At 47.3% G+C, this 16,637-nt stretch overlaps 1 protein-coding gene and 1 long non-coding RNA gene across 13 annotated transcripts in view; one reads left to right on the top strand and one right to left on the bottom strand.

Annotated features, from left to right (window-relative positions):
• Positions 1–16,637, top strand: part of PLXNA4 (plexin A4) — a 418,723-nt gene that overhangs the window by 21,944 nt on the left and 380,142 nt on the right. For all 12 annotated transcript variants that reach the window (XM_035566562.2, XM_035566564.2, XM_035566563.1 and 9 more), the window contains exon 2: positions 4,672–5,935. In XM_035566562.2, coding sequence (XP_035422455.1) covers positions 4,757–5,935 — 1,179 coding nt within the window. In that variant the 5' untranslated portion in view covers positions 4,672–4,756. The remainder of the gene's footprint in view (positions 1–4,671; positions 5,936–16,637) is intronic.
• On the bottom strand, positions 387–12,783 carry LOC118258053 (uncharacterized). Its single transcript, XR_004781783.2, has 4 exons — positions 11,845–12,783; positions 5,669–5,824; positions 2,148–2,380; positions 387–1,113 (listed from the first exon to the last, which is right to left on the bottom strand). It is a non-coding gene; the product is annotated as an uncharacterized LOC118258053 (long non-coding RNA).

Genomic DNA, 16,637 nt, shown 5'->3' on the forward strand with positions numbered 1-16,637 from the left:
CCAAACGGTGAGATGCTGTCATCTCCCATCATCACCCCGTGACATGCTCCTCTCTGGAGCTGTAATTGCAGTGGGGTGAATTTGTGGTGGCCTCCAATAAAGGGAAGTGAGCGTGGCTTTTGTGAGATTGCCATCAAAACCGAATGTCCCACCTCTCTCTTTCCCTTCTCCCTATACTCTTCTGCCCAAGTCCTTCCCTCTCTGTCACTGCACAGACCAGTCCATTGTGTTCTCTTTATTCCTGCTTTATTCCTTCTTTCTCAGACATACTACATCCTTTTTGACTTTCTCCCCTTGAAACTAGATTTTGAGGGTGTATTCAGCACCCTCTAGCTTTCCCATCTAATAACCACCACCAGTTGACTTAAAAGAAGCGAGGAAAGTTTCTTCCCCTTAGGCTTTTTTGCACCCTTTTTTCTTGTCCAGTGCCCATAGGGTTGCATGTCATAGAGTCTTGGGATCATTTCCTAGAGGGCTCAGAGCAAGACCAACCTGCGTCCTCTAAGTCAGTGGCCTCCAACATTTGCTGGAAATGGTCAACAACAGTAATCAAGTAACAGTCCTGTAGGGTGGCACCATAACTTGCTGTCCTTGAGGAAGAAACAAGTTTTTAAACCAAATTGTGCAAAAACAAGGAGTCTTACGGGCAATGTGTCATTTGCAATCCATTGAGTGGAGACCCTAGTTCTACATGCAAGAGGGTGGTGTGAGACTTTACATGACAGCTGACTCAGAAACCATCCTCTGATATACCTGGTGCTGAGCATGGATGGAGCCTTGTATGAATCGGATGGATTTGGGAGGAGGCTTCCTTGGTGCCACCTTCATGTCCAGTCTAGGTTCAGACCTGGTGTAGCTCCTCTTCTGGATAAAAGAATGGTATCTTCCTTCAGGACTGTTGAATGTCATGAAAGTTTTGTAGCATCACTTCCCTAGCCATGGTTAAAGAAGGAGGCAATTTCTCTGCTCTTTCATGCAGTGGGGAGATGAAGATATTCAGCTGGGAGACCCAATCTCAAAATAAAACTTGAAGGGCATTGTTATGACCCATTGCATCCCCTCAGCACAGCTGCTGCATGTGAAGAGTCCAGCAGAGCAGAGGGGCAGCCGTTCCTGATAGATGGAGAAAAAGAAGGGTTGTTTTCTACCAAAACATCATTTGCTACAGATCCCTGGGGCTGTAGAAGCTGTGTGACCTTTCCAGGGACCTTGAATGTGCTGCTGAAGAGGCTGCTGTGGCAGGAGCCACGTAGATCTGCTCAGATGGACAGTCTAGTCTCACACAGGAGCCCTGCACTGGGTCGTGGCATCTCTGCTGGCCATGTTTCTTGGGGGGGAAGGCGAGGGAATGTGGTCAGTGTGGGGAGGTGGTTTGGGTTTATTTTGGGAATGCCCAGATCAGAGCCTAAGCCAAACCTCACTGCCTGCTCAGTTTGGCCTTTTGTTTATTTTTCGTATAACTTAATTAGACTCTTGCAGACTGAGCAGCTTAAAAGACTGGTTATGTCTATGGCACTGCATTATTTGTCTTCCCAGCTGCTATGATTTCCCACTATCCAAATGTGAGCAATAAAAAGACATGCATAAAACCCCTTCTTCTTGGTGCATCCTCTAAGGAATAGTGCAAACCCTGCTCGATTCTGCAGGCTAAACAACCAATCCTCCTTGCCTCTGCCCTCTGCTGTTATTTCATAATTAAGCCAAATTATAAATGATAGCCCTGAGAGGCCCAACTACTGACTGGGACTCCAGGATGCAGGAGAAAAAATGTGAGCAGACGGGTGAAAAGGGGAATGCCAGCAGTGTTCAGAGAGAAAAACCTTCCTCCTAAGGTCACTCAGAAGATGGCAAGATAGCCCCAGGCTCCCTCCTTCCTTCCAAAAAGCTGCTTCTGGGCTTGCTTGGTGGCTATCAGTGCTGGCAGACTGTCTAGGCTTTTCCCACTGCAGGTGAACAACTTTCCCCCATGATGTTTGCTATTTTTGAAGTGTCCTTGTCTACTGCAAAAGGGATTCCTCTTCTAACCTTCCTGGGGTCACTCTAATTTCCAGACCAAATTTGCTGTCGTTACCTGGAGGAAAGTTTCTCTCACCTCCCCCTCCCCCTATAAGTGACAGACACATCTCAAAGTGGGTCACGGTTCTCACCTGGTTGGGCCTCAAAGATTTCACATCTGGAGTGCATCTCCTCTTAAGCTGAGTTGACTGCCAATTTTAAAAGGGATATTTCCTCCTGTTGTTATAATTCAAGTCTCGGGCTCTGTCATAGTCTTCGGGCAGACAGCTCCTGTTGCAGAAGAGGGGCTGTTGGTTGCCTCTTCAGTCTCGGGGTCATGGCAGTTCCCATTTTCTTGTCCTGCAGCTGTGCTGACTCTGCAGGGCTAAGAGGAGCAAAATACAGTAAAATACAGAGATATCATATACATAGATATCTTTTTTGTACTTCAAAACAATAATTTCTTCCTAGATCTGCCTAGTGCCTGATCAAACCAGTGTCTCTTAGAAATATGGATCATAAGTCATAAGTGAAGGGAGCTGGTGTTCAGGGTCGCCACATGATGTTTCTGAACACAGGACTCAAACAGGGACCGTTTCCCTCTTCTGCTGCTCTCTCAAGGATGGCCTCTTTTGAAAGAGGAATGCTTGTGTAGGAGAGCTCAACCCATCACTGTTCTATCTATCATAATAAAGGTTATTAAAAACCTACGTGACTGGCCTGCGTATTCCTGTAGAGCAAATCCTCTCCTCGCAAGACAGTCTTGCGAACTCTGCAGTATAAGCTTGATTTTATTAAATATTTGCTTGACCAGAAAGGCAAAGCAGAGCAGGATAAACATGCCTAAAGTAAATGTGAAATGACCTTTGTCTGTCATCTATCCAATGCCTGCGGCTGCTGTGGTAGGGAGGGCAGTGGGAGGTGAAGGTGATCATACAGCTGCTTTGAAATTCTGCCTCCTGTGAGAACTTTGAAATATTTGGGGTGGCATGAAAGTGGTGGATGCTCTGGAAGCCCAGACTTACCCTTTCCACTATCAGATCTAATCAGTCTGCAGGTCAAAAGAAGATAGGATTTATTCTCTTTGTTATTCCTTGAAGTAAATTTTTCAGTTCCGCTGGCGTTGGCAGAGTTGAACAGATTTGAAAGAGCTGAGAATGCCAGACCTGTGTCACTACCACCCCTTCCTCCCTGCTGGGATTTGCAAACAGTGATTTTCCCTTGTCTCCTTGCACAGGGCTTGCTGTCGTCACCTTTGCTCAGCAAGTTACACCCCTGTTTTCAGCAAAAGCACTCTGTGAGAAATGTTAGGACACTGGCCTGCAGAAGTGCATCCAAATCACAAAGATCTCTGAAGCTGGGGTTTGACTTGTTTTCTTTTTAAAAGCAAGAAGAATTCTGTGCAATTCTGATATGGATGTTAAAGAGGGAGGGAGGGAAGACCCGTGTGCATTAGCACACTGTAACTAGGGTTGTGCAGTCAGCACTTAGCAAAGAGCTTGGCTGGCAGGAGCCAAGGTGGTAGGACTCCATCCCCCATGTGCTCTGTGGGGCCATAAAAGGCCAAACCTTCTCTTGGTACAGAAGCAACCACGAAGAGGAGAAGGAGCAGGGAGCAGGTGGATGTCTTGAATGGGAAGATGTATTGCCATGGCACAAGGATTGGGTGTTGGTGATACACTCACCAAATTAGAGCAGCTGTTTGAACTCCATGTAGCTCCCACCACCCCAGTTAAAACCTGGGAGATTTAAGAGACTGAGTGGTGCAAGAAAGCTCCTTTAGACTTCATTATTGCTAATAATAAAGCCTTTAGACTTCATTATTGCTAATAATTAGGCAGCCCCTTTCTTCTACCTCCTCTGAGATGCCCAGTGTAACTCTCTTTTTTGGACAATGCTGTCTTGGCCATGCAGTGGATGAAGAGCAGTCTTGTGGTGAGGGCCCAGGGTAGGGAGGGGACCTGGTACTCAGTTTGCTTTGTGCTTGGCTTTGTGCCCTTCGTAGATGTGGCTCTGAAGGCTGGCACACCACAGCTTCTACATCTGTACTCCAAGCTGGGCTGGCATGTGGCAGCTTTGATCTGGTAGCCACAGAGAGCCAGTTCAAACAGGCCTGCTCTGAACCAGCGTCTCCCTGAAAGGATGTTAATGTCAGACCAGAGCTGGTTTCTTCCTGGCAAACTTGAAGAGCTGCAAAAGAGCTCAGCATCCATCTGGACTTGTCCCTGTAGGCAGGTCCCTGACCTTCTCCAGGCTTCAGTCCCTCATCCAGAAGAGCAGCATAGTAATCCTTCTCCTGTCCTGTGTTAGCAAATACACAACTGGGTCAAAGTTGGCAGTGCAAACAGTAATGCTGCTTGACGATTCTACCCTTAGCCTTCTGCACTGCTCTGGCTTCCAGTGAATTCTTGTGCTGCACCATGGGGCATGCGTGTGTGTAGCAGAGGTTAAGAGGGCACTGATTTATTATTCTGCTATGTGATTTCTGCTCTTTCTACCAGCATCGTTTCTTTCAGGAGGGCTCCCTTTGTGCTGGCTGTAAGTAGAGAGCTCAGAGACGAGAAAAGGAGGATTAGCAATTAAATATGCTCTGATGATGGCATGGTTGTGAAGGAGGGAGGAGGAAGGAATACTCCATAGTAACATACTTTTGTTTTCTTTTCTCTTTGCTTGTAGGACAAAATCTGCCAGGGAATTGGTGTTTTGAAGACACTTACAGCTTTCAATCTTCGTTCCCTTGGGAATACAAATCTCTCTAAACATGTCACCAGCCATGTGGAAGTGGACTTGCCTGATTTCTCACCTCCTATTATCTGCCACGGTGTCGCCTCTTGGTAGGCAGCAGCCACCCCACCCAAAGAGGCCCTTCATCACTTTCACTGGAGACCAAGCAGAGGGGAACTTCAACCACTTGGTTGTTGATGAAAGAACTGGGCACATTTACCTGGGAGCTGTCAACAGGATCTACAAACTCTCCAGTGACCTGAAGGTCCTGGTGACCCACCAGACTGGTCCCGATGAAGATAATCCCAAGTGTTATCCTCCCAGGATAGTCCAAACCTGCAATGAACCCTTGACACCCACTAACAACATCAACAAAATGCTTCTCATAGACTACAAGGAGAATCGATTGATAGCCTGTGGGAGCCTTTACCAGGGCATTTGTAAGCTTTTGAGGCTGGATGACCTCTTCAAGCTGGGTGAGCCCTTCCACAAGAAGGAGCATTACCTCTCCGGTGTCAACGAGAGTGGCTCTGTTTTTGGAGTCATTGTTTCTTACAGCAACATGGATGACAAGTTGTTCATTGCCACTGCTGTGGATGGCAAGCCTGAGTATTTCCCCACTATTTCCAGCAGAAAGCTAACCAAGAACTCTGAGGCAGATGGGATGTTTGCATACGTTTTCCATGACGAGTTTGTGGCCTCCATGATTAAAATCCCCTCAGACACCTTTACCATCATACCTGACTTTGATATCTACTACATCTATGGCTTCAGTAGTGGTAACTTTGTCTATTTCCTCACTCTGCAGCCTGAGATGATCTCACCACCTGGCTCCACCACAAAAGAGCAGGTTTATACCTCTAAGCTGGTCCGTTTGTGCAAGGAGGACACAGCTTTTAACTCCTATGTTGAGGTGCCCATTGGTTGTGAGAAGAACGGGGTAGAGTACCGGTTGCTCCAGGCGGCCTACTTGTCCAAGGCTGGAGCCATTTTGGCGAGGTCTTTGGGTGTAGGACCTGAGGATGATATCCTCTTCACAGTCTTCTCCAAGGGGCAGAAAAGGAAGATGAAGTCCTTGGATGAGTCCGCTCTTTGCATCTTTGTCCTGAAAAAGATCAACGATCGCATCAAGGACAGGCTGCAGTCCTGCTACAGGGGAGAGGGGACGTTAGATCTGGCCTGGCTCAAAGTCAAGGATATTCCCTGTAGCAGTGCGGTAAGTCAAGCCTCTAATCACCTAAGTTTAACCTCCTCATGTGCTCACAGAGCTTAAAGAGTGGCTCAGTGGCTAGAGCGAGGAACTGAGCCTGCCTTGTCCCAGTCCTGGCTCAGCCTCTGGCTCACCACACCACCTAATTTAACCAGTCCATGCCTCAGTTTGCCATGGATGAGCTGAGGAAGGTATCACTTCCTGACCTTTCCAGAAATCTTATGTTTTTTGATAGATTATGCCAAGGGACCTTGAAATCTTTAGGAGGAATTGGTCTGTTGTTTTTATTTCACTGTGCAATTCATTAGGGGTGAAATCACATTTCCTTCTGCAGTTTTGGCTCAAGCCTTAACCAAAACAGTACTTAGATAAAGTCAACTGCTTGTGCTGGTTTCTGTATCTGATGGTGGAATTTTATCTCTCTGGGCTAGAGTTGGAGCAGGATTTGTTCCGGGAGCTTTGTGAAGCCAGGGCTTCATTTTTTCTGTGTCTGAGGAGCACTGGTCATTAACCATCAAAGTCTCTCATCTTGCTGTTTCTAACCAGCTCTGCAGTGTCTGTGCACTGAAAAATTAAGGCCTGGCTACAGATCAAGGATTAAATGCTGCAAGATTTAAGGGCAGGACTGGGGAAGAGGTTGGTCTACCTGACCTACAAATGGTCTTAAGAAATTGTCTTGGTTTATTCTGCCAGTTCACTAAAGTGTCATTGCGGAAATCTGCCTCAGCCCCGCCAGTATGCGGCTGGCTTTGATACCGTGCACAGAAATCAGCATTATAGCCAGCACTGCACCCCGGCTGCTGTACTAACCGCCTCTCTGGGCTTTGATTTCCTTCCTTAATTAGCTCTTTCAAGTAAGAGGCAAGTTTAAGACTGAGCAAAGGGAATATGGAGAAACACCAGGGCGCTTTCCTGCCCAAATCATCTCATGGCAGAATCAGGGCTTGGGATACGGGATCACTCATTCTTTCCTTTGTACTCGAGCATTCTTTGCTGGGGGATCCCTGCTGTTGCTCCTTTATAGGACAAGGACACGCTAAGAGGAATGCAGATGGAAATTTCATTGCAGGGAGATCGATTCTGCCTTACCCTGTCCTAATTCCCCTCTGTACCAGCACCCTCAGCATCGTTGCACAACACTGCAGTGCTCTCACACTCCTACACTGAAGGTGCAGAGGGACAAACCCTTCATTTTAGTGCGATTTCGTCTGTCTAGACCTGTGCCAGTAGTGAAACTCCCCATGCAGTATTGCACAGGGAGAAAGTCTGTGCCCGGATCTGGCTTTGATTGTTATTTATTTATTTATTTATTTTTGTTTAGCCTCAAGGCTGCTGCACATTCAAAAAACTGCATTTAGATTTAAGCTGGGAGCTTCCCACTGGAGTTACATTCCTGGGCTCTTAAGCCTCTCCTTGTATTTGCAAATCTGCTCTGCACAGAGCATCTCCATGCTAATGCTTGCAAAACAGGACCTGTCAAATCAAGAATTTTGAAACCCATCAATCATGTGGCTTCTGTGGCTTTAGAAAGAGGAAAAAGGGCCAACAGCTTTCCCATGTCCCTTGGGGTGAATCCTGGATACATCAGGCTGAATTTGGAGGGACAGCACTGTAGAGACTGGGGAGAGGACAAGGAATCAGGGACTGGGTAACACAGCAGGGAAAACTCTAAGAGCATCTTTGTGATTGTGAATCAGAGATACTAATGCTTCCCAGCTGGAAAAGGAACCTGGAGATCCTTGGAGAAAAAAACAGGAGTCTGAAAAGGTAACTAAGTGGGCTGTGCTATCCTTAAATGAGTCTACTTAGAGCTGCTGGCAAGCCCTGCTTGAGATCAGTTGTGCTGCCCAAGGGACGAGGTATTAGTGACTTGGCTGCTGTAAGGATTGCAGAGTCCAGCCGCTAAGCTTGGAAAATATTTGGTGGTTGGAGAAGTATTTTGGAGCCTGGGCACATGTCTGTGAGGACCTCATCTCCTTTGCTGATGTCCTGCTTGCCAGCCAGCCACCAGTATTGCTGCTCTGCCTTTTAGAAAGTGGATTTGAAGCAGTTATAAAACCAATTACAAAGCCACCAGTGTGATTTTTCCTGGTTTTCTGTGGATATCAAATGTTTCTCTGCTGGTGCAGGCTCAACCTGCCTGTGAACCTAAAGTTCAGTTCTGCTGCCCTGCTTCCAGCAGCTGAAATCCTGCACGTGAACAGTTACAGCTGGTACACTTGGCAGGGAGCAGATGGGTGGAAAGAAACTGTGGGATACCCCCTCTGAGCATCGCAGAGAAATACTCTTAGAAAACATATTCCAGTCCTTCTCTGAGATTATTAACTCTAAGACTGTGGATTATGGAACTGGGCTCATCACACTGTCCTCACATCTTGATGCATGGTCAGACCTGACCTGTGAAAAACCAGAGGTGAATAGACAATCCTTGATGCTCGTTCTGCTCCTGTACCTCTGCTACAGCTGTCCTCCTCTTAATCTTCAGCACAAATCAGGAAAAATAGATGGATTTTTATGTCTGGGCAGTTGATTTGCAAATTGGTGGTGTTCACCAAAGTGATGAATAGTTTCAGGTAATACCTCTGGTTTTCTTCTCTGTCTGTACTTTGCAAATGCAGGATAATAGCTTATATTTAAATAGTACGCTTGACCCCAAATGCTTAGAAATTCATATAACCAGAGAAAAATGAGGCTGGGAAAAAAAAAAGAGTCTTACGAGGTCATCTGATTTGCCCTTCTGCCTTACTTATAACATTTCTGACAGATGTTTGTCTCACCTGTTTTTAACCTCCAGCGATGGAGGCTCCCCTCTCTCCCTACATGATCTGTCTTTGCTGCTAGCGAGCTTTCCCTCAGATCTAATCTAAATCTCCTTTCCTGACACTGAAGCCATTACTACTTATATAGCCCCAGAGAGCACTTTCGTCCCCTTTGACTATCTAGCAAAAGCACTGTGCACCACCAAAATGCAACCACTTTTGTGGTGCAGTGTGGTGCATCAACCTATGGAGCAGAGGGAGCGAGGCTGTACAGATTCTCAAGGCGTTGGCAGAAGGAAGGGAGAAAATGCTTATAAAGCCAGAAAACAATCTTTATGTTGGGTAAAGAAGATTGGGGTTTGAATACACATCATAAACTTTGTAACTAGCTGTTGATGGAAATGATGAATTTGTTTAGAAACATAAAAAAAGGCAGTTTGGGAGGAAGATGGAGGTGTCAAGGGACCGTTTCTGGGGGAAGGGACCAACTGAAGGGACCAACTGCTGGCTTAGGAGCTGGTTGCAACCCAGGGCTGTAGCCTGGGGAGATCCCAGCCTCCTCGCCAGCCTGATCTGCCTCCCCACATCACCCGCTGCTCTGCAGCCTAACAGACTGCAGTCCCTGAAATGAAAAGGTGTCACCTCCACCGCTGCAGCTTCTACCGGATACACAGTGCAAATATCTGCCCAAGATAATCAAATTGTCTGTCCCCAACTATCGCCTGGTTTCTGCCTTTCGCTGGTATTTTCTTTTCCTTTTGGCAGGAAATGGAGTTTGACTGCTTAAATTACTGTATTCAATCTCTTCCTGTTTTTCATGGCAGCGTTGTCAGTTGGGAGAGAGCAGAAATGGTTTTTTTGTAGCTGACCAGCTAACAAAAGGCTTTGTCTAAAGAGCTGGGCAATATTTTTCCAACACTTTGCTAACAGAGGGCAGGCGAGGTGGGGCATTTGGGACTCAAGTCATTGTCTGACAAGTAACTCAGCCATGAAGGCTTCCACTTCTGATGCTTCAAGTCACATTTAAATGAGCAACTCTCCAAAACATCCCTGTGGTTACCACTGCCTAGATCCCTGAGAGGTCTGCATCTCCTCCATATGTCTGTTCCTCATGTGGACTCCGCTCTCCTACTCCTTCCTGCTTCCCTCTTTCCCCATGCCCATTCTAGATGTTGAGACTGATCCATGCTCTGTACCACCAGGTTAGGAAGAGTCATTTCTAGCTCGCGTGCATATAGTATAAAGCACAGTCAATTTGACTTCTGGAGAGGCTGCCGTTGACGATGGAGTGGCCATAATTTTCCTACAGAAAATCTGTGTCATTATTTTCCTCTTCAACAACATACAGGTCTGACAGAGCACTTCTGAGACACCAAGCTGGGGAGAGCATTGTCCCCATTTTACAAGAGGGGCAGCTAAGGCATAGTGAAACAAAATTTGCAGCTCATATACAGCTCAGGGACTCCTGGATCCTCGTGTTGTGCCCGATGTTCCCAACTGTTGCAGGAAGAGGGAATAACATCCTTGCTATTGCATTCCTCTCTATCATGGGAAACAGCATAACAGAATCATTTAAAAAGGACATGGGATGGAGTTGCTGGAAAAAAAAGGTTGTTTCAAAGAAAAAAAATCACTTTATCAACCAAAAGGCAGGGATTATCATCTCTATCTAACATTTCCCCTAAAATTTCCCTTAGAAGGAAAAGATTGGGGAAAAAAGGAGTGTTAAGATTTGCTTAGCCCTAAGGGAGAGGAGCATGTGGAAGGTGGTCCACGCGGTGCTGCTGCCTTGACATTTTGCACACACAGCGTGTGCTTGTTTCTCCTGGTGGGGCTGGCCAGCGCATGAGCCTGCCGCTTTCCCTGGGGAATGACTCAGAGTCACAGGAACGAGCTATCGGTTTCATGAGACCTCAGAGCGCCACTGCTTGCCAGCAGGGCTATCCTAAGTGAATCTCTGCGAGGTCAATGCCGCTCTTGCTTGTACAATAGGGACTTTTGTTCATCTCTACTGGATATACCACGCATAAAAGCTTTGCAGGCGCTCCTTTAGCCCAAATCACACAGGCTTATGTTTCTTATCCAAAGAGCTTGTGGTCAGTTAAGGACAACTTTTTGGTCAACTTTTAATGGTGTTTTCCCCTTCTTCCTCTGTAAACAAGAGCAGGAATCCTAAAAAGTGACTGGGAGCAGCCTGTGCAGAAGCAGTAGCCTCAGAAATACGGAAATGCCTCTCTGGGAATGCTCACTGGAGACGCTGAGACGAAGCAAACAGGCTATGCCTGCCAGCTCTCTATTTGTATAATTGGTCACATCAGTTTGTGTTGGATGGCAGCGTGTGTGTGCAGCGTGTGCTGGAGGGACTTGCTGGGCCCAGCACTTCGATAAGGGATGACCAGCATCCTCTGCCAATGCTGGGAGCCGCAGTGGATGGAGGGTTTTATTTGGGATGTAACTTGGACAAGGGGCAGGGTGCTGGCTTAGGATTTCTGCAGCTGAGCTCTGTGATTTGGACATCTCCCCACGAACCTTCCTCCTTCCCCTTTCTCCATCCCTTCATGGCCTGACTGTTGTCTCTCCTACAAAGCTGGCTGTGCTCTGGGATGAAAGACACTTTAATAGAGAGAAATGTCATATTATCTTGCTACATGAGGCAGCTCAGGCGAAAGCAGAGCAGGGAGCTCTCTCCAGTGATGTGGCTGGTATTTCTCGTGATTATTGTCAGTGGTGGAAGTGACCAGTGATGTCTGAGGCCGTGCTCCTCAGGCTAATGGAGAGCAAACGAGTTCAAATCTCCACTGCTCTGAGCAAGGTCCTGGCCCCTCTGTAACTGGAATTAGGAAAGTCTCCCCACCTCTTCCACTGTGATGTGACCAGGCAGGCTCATTAATTAGCGCTAATTCATTGACGAGCAAGCCCAGCATTCGTGGTCTGCCAGGGACACGATGGCTGAGACAAAATGGAGTTGCAGGAGTGAAACCCTCACGGTTTTCCAGTCGGTGTACGTACCTGCAGCTGGGTAGCTCGGGTGAGCACCGGGACTTTTCCAGTATCCACATTCCGGTTCAACCTGGGTGTAGCTGCTGGCAACATCCTGACCTCTGGATATCCTTAAAAGCCCACAACCAGCATTTAGGTGGACATGCATAAACTAACCTGATGAAAACTCATTTTCAGGGGCTTCTCATGCACCGCATGGGTTCATCTTCACTTTTTCCTTGGCTGCAGTCCTTCCTCCCAAGTGCCACCTCTCTGCTTTCTGCCAGCGGGGATAAGGACACTTCCCTGTCTCTACAGAGTGCTCTGCACTCCAGGCAGGAGAAATGGCTTCAGAGGCCCTAGGGGAGAGAAAAACAAAAACTCTTAAGCACCTACATAAACTGAAGCTTGCACTTAAGGGCTGTAAACCAGGCCCTAATTGCACAGAGAGGATGATTGCATTTAAGGCATTAAGTGTGGTCCTTGGTATTAAACACATGTCCTTGAAAGGATACCTCCAGATCAGAAATGACACTGGCTGTCATTAATTGCCTTCTTATCACACCCCCACCCTGCAACCTCTCCTTCCAAAATGTTCATTGCTTGTACTGCAATAAAAAAAATCAAGCACTGAAAAAAGCTTCCAAGAAGCCATCTACTTCCTTCCCAAACATAAGAGGAAACCCTCTGCCTTTAAGTGGCCGGGCGCCAAACCCGTGCGCGCTGTGCTGTTCCCTCCTGGCTCCTCGCGTCTGCTTGACCCTGCTCACACAAAATGTTCATTGAAGACAGAGCAGGGCCCAAGGCTGCTGACTCGCTGTTGTGTCTGAGATATTTCAGGCTCGGCTCCCTCCCCCCGCCATCAGTCCCATCTCCGGACCGCGCCAGCTCTGCCTCTGTGGCTCAGCATCTCTCAGCATCTCTCAGCATCCTTCCCTGCTCCTGCTGGCCTCCAGGTAGATGCTTCTGCAGGAGAGCGAGGTGCCAGCTTCCACACCGCCGCCTGGGCCGTCTGCTTTGTGCTCCTCGCCGCACAGACAATTGCATTTATTTCTGGGAACCAATCTTTGCCGCTTCCCCTGCCAGCGACCCGGGCTGTTTTCTTCTGTGGTCGAGCCCTGTGGTCACACGTGGCTCAGTCTCGCGTTTTCAGAGGGCTCCATATGATCTCCTCGCGTTCGCTTCCATGCCGGGTGATCAGCTATTTCACAAGCCTGACCTCATACTGCCTCGCCAGAAGATTGCCTCCCAGGCCAAGGGGAATGCTTACACAACATTTGGGAAGGAAAAAAAAAAAAAAAAAGCATCAAGCAAAACTCAGAAAAATCCCGAAAAAGCCAGAAGCAAAGTGACTGCATCTCCCTGCATGAGCCTGATGCTATTTAAAGCACCTCCAGACTGGGGGCAGCTGGGGTTTGTACAATAACCATTCTGTTGAGGAGGGGGTCACGGGTATGCTGGATTCAGTGTTGCTTTACAGCCCAAATCCTGCACAGACCCCTTCTCACTTGCCTGATGTGAGTGGAATTGTCGGGGTGAAAAACAGTGCAGGATCTGTCTTTGTACTTGGGGAATCAGTGAAGATGTTTAGCCTCTGGGAACAGTCCGATGCACACGTCTGCATTTATTTTATATTCCAGCACACACATAGCATAGGGCATTATTTTTGCCCCAGAAATAACCACGTTTCCCTGTTTACCTGAATTGCACAGAAGCATGGATCCCCATTACATCAGGCAGCATTAATACGGATGCTGGGAGTAGCCACTATGAAAATGGGGACAAGATATGATGATGGGGACAGGAAAGAGTGATGTCCCTACAGAGAGATGTCCAGGTCTCCTCTGACCATATTTCTGCCTGAGATGCTCCCAGCCTGGCATCTGCATGGCTGTGCTACAGTGGCATAGGCAGACTCTGGGTAATGTAAAAACAACTTTGGGAGCAAACACGGTGTTTTCAGGGCTGACAGACCTGGCTGGATAGATACGCTCTAATTCGGGATGGAGCTGGGTGTCACGCTCACATGTACCTATGAACCATCCGTTTCTTCAGCTCTAGTCCTTTGCACAGATAAATGTTAGGAAGCAGAAGAGTGTGGCCTCACTTTGCTCGCTGAAGTGCAAACCTTTGTTGCATCTATCTCCTGGAGGTAGCAAATGCTCTCGCATTGATCCCACCTGAGTGTGCACAGTGACGTTTGTACCTGTGTGACGTTGTATCATTACCAGCATCCAGCGAAGACATGGGGTTCCAGAGCTTTCAGCGAGGTTTCAACTTAGAGACCTCTGGGACTGAGACCCTGGGGATGTGGAGCTGAGTAACAAAAGCTGTTCTGGCTCTGCTGCTGTCACGTGTATGTGCTTTATAAAATAGCCATGAAATCCATAAGACCTAAACCCTGCCCTGTGCCACCAGCACCCAGTTGCTTAAATTTAGGAACAAGACACCATTTCAGCCCCAGTGATTTCTGCTTTATGGTGCAGGTTTTGTGGAGATAATACTTAGAGTAGTTACAGAAGTATTTGAAGCACAGGATATCCAGATATGTAAGTGGTAATGCTGCGGACGGACAGAGAGACCTCTGTTTCCTCCATGCAGTATTGGAGCTGGCATAGCTGATAGAGCATGTGGGTGACATTAGATCAGTAGGAACAACATCGTATTTTCCCTGTTTCAATGTCATTACCCCATCATTGTCACTGGTCCAAAATATAATGGGATTTGTTCAGCTGATTTATCCTGTAAACAAGCAATATTAGCCAGGCGTGTATTCAGCCACAGACAGGGAGTAGGAGAGGCAGAGCAAGGGAGCGTGCAGAAGGGAATAATAAAAATGCGCTGCTCCTAATGAGGGAATGACCCAGCACTCATCAGTGGGTCAGGGCTATTGGTCGGGATCCCGTGCCAAGAAACACAGGGCTGTAATTGTCATGGTGTCCCTGCTTCAGAGGGCCATTGGCTGCACAGGCCTGCTTTCAGCTGCAAAAAAGAGTTGGAAGTTAATGGCTTGAGTGAATTTGTACGCGGCTGACACAAGTGCTCTGAATTCCTCAACTCCCCAGATCTGCACAGATAGAGGCAGCAAGTGGGAGACTTTTCTTTTCCAGTGCCTGCGCGATGTATTTTGTTGTTTAAATTGATAACCGGGCTTATTTACACTCATTTTCCATCAGATTATAGGACCAGAGACAAGGCGGTTCTCCCTGATACAGATGTGCAGCCTTCGACTCTCCATTATTTGGTGAGCAAGCCGGGGTCTCTTGTACCCAACCCAGCAATTTCCCCATGCTGAAGAACAACAACAGATACATGTTGTTCGTTACAACACTTAGCTTACCTTTGCAGGACCACAGTGAGGCTTAATTAATGCTTTTAAGCGGCTCTGGGAGAAGGTGTCGCCTGCATGCAAAGCAGCGTTGTTGTTTAATTTATCTAGCGCTGTTGGTGCGCATGGCACTTTGCAGCCCAAATGATAATTTCGCCTGTGTAACAAAATAATAATTATAGTAATTGTGATTCAGCGGAGAATGTCTGGTGGTGCCAGCATAGGGGAGGCAGCTGGACTCTATCCGGCAAGGTGCTGGTGTGCGTCACTGGAATAGGAATGAGGGTGTCTGGCAGCTGCCAGAAATGCTCCGTCTCAGTCCAGGTTTAACCATTCTGTTACCAGCAAGTAGCAGGAGATAATGGGTCGGGGGTGAAGACGAACATGAGAGTTTAATGTGGGGAAGGTCTCCTTGTTGGGCATCTCTGTTAGACGGACACTGCTGAGTGAAACGCAAGTTATGGCAAGGATGCTCGGGATTACGGAGGCATAGCTGGCAGGGCACAGAGCTCAGTTCTCTTTCACCTCTTTCATCGCTGCTGTTGATGGAATTTGTTATACAGACAACCTTTGGCTTATCACGGAAATCCAATGTCCTTTAGGGGAAAATTTTCCCTCTCCCAAAGGCATCTTTCTGCCTACACAGAACAACCCTTTTCACCCAGGATTTTCCCTCTGTGACATTTGCTCCCTGGCAGCACCAGGGGAAGTCAGTGATGCTGTGTTTCAGGTGCATAACACAGCTTTGCAGCTGGAATATGTTCTTACAGGAGAGCTCTAGCAGCTTATTTGATCAATACTTCACTTTAGAAAAATCCCCAAATGTTTGTTTACCCAATAGACCATGGCAGTTTCAAAGGCAGAGTCTCCACACTCAATAATCTCTTTTTTGGGGGCGCGTGAAATTTTTTAAGTGAATTTCTGAAAGCTCATGGAAAGCACCGAGCTGAGAGCTATAGAGATCATATTCCTCTGTTTATCCTTCAGTGCCTCATCCACATGATCCTCCAGCCTCTCAGCCAGCAGAGGGAAGTTTATGGGACTGCAGAGGAGCTCGGCTTCCTTTTGCAGCCACATTTGCTGCTCTTTAGGTCCCATCCCTTCTTCCTGTTTGCAGACACAGTTTCCTGCTTGGGAGGGAAGGAACCTCAGGGACCACACACCTCAGCGATCTGATTTTCACCCCAGCTGCATGGCTTGGCGTGCTAAAACTGAGGTTTGGGATTGCAATGCCAGATTTTTTTTTTATTTTTTTTTTGAGGAGTTGGAAATGATTTGCAAAAGAGAGATTTGGCTGACACAGCGATGATGAATGGGATGTGGGGTGCGAAGGCCTCCACGAACGGGAGTGTTTGGGATATCTCAGTTTGACAGCCTGTGTTGCTGCTGGAGGTACTGCCCCTCTTCCCTGCCTACATCACTTGTTTGGGCTCTAACCAAGGCTCTGAAATATCCCTTAACTTACAATATCAAAACAGAGAGAGTATGAATATCCCACTGAAATATATTCCCAGGTATCTGAGTTGGTTCCGCACCTCATCTTGTTTATCTTTACACAGAGTGACTATTTTTCATGGCAGACACTTGGAATTGAAGTGTATGAAGGATCTGAAGGATGTAGTGGAGGTCACATCAGTACACC

Source organism: Cygnus atratus, chromosome 1 (genome assembly GCF_013377495.2).
Source record: "Cygnus atratus isolate AKBS03 ecotype Queensland, Australia chromosome 1, CAtr_DNAZoo_HiC_assembly, whole genome shotgun sequence".
In the NCBI taxonomy this organism is placed as follows: domain Eukaryota; kingdom Metazoa; phylum Chordata; class Aves; order Anseriformes; family Anatidae; genus Cygnus; species Cygnus atratus.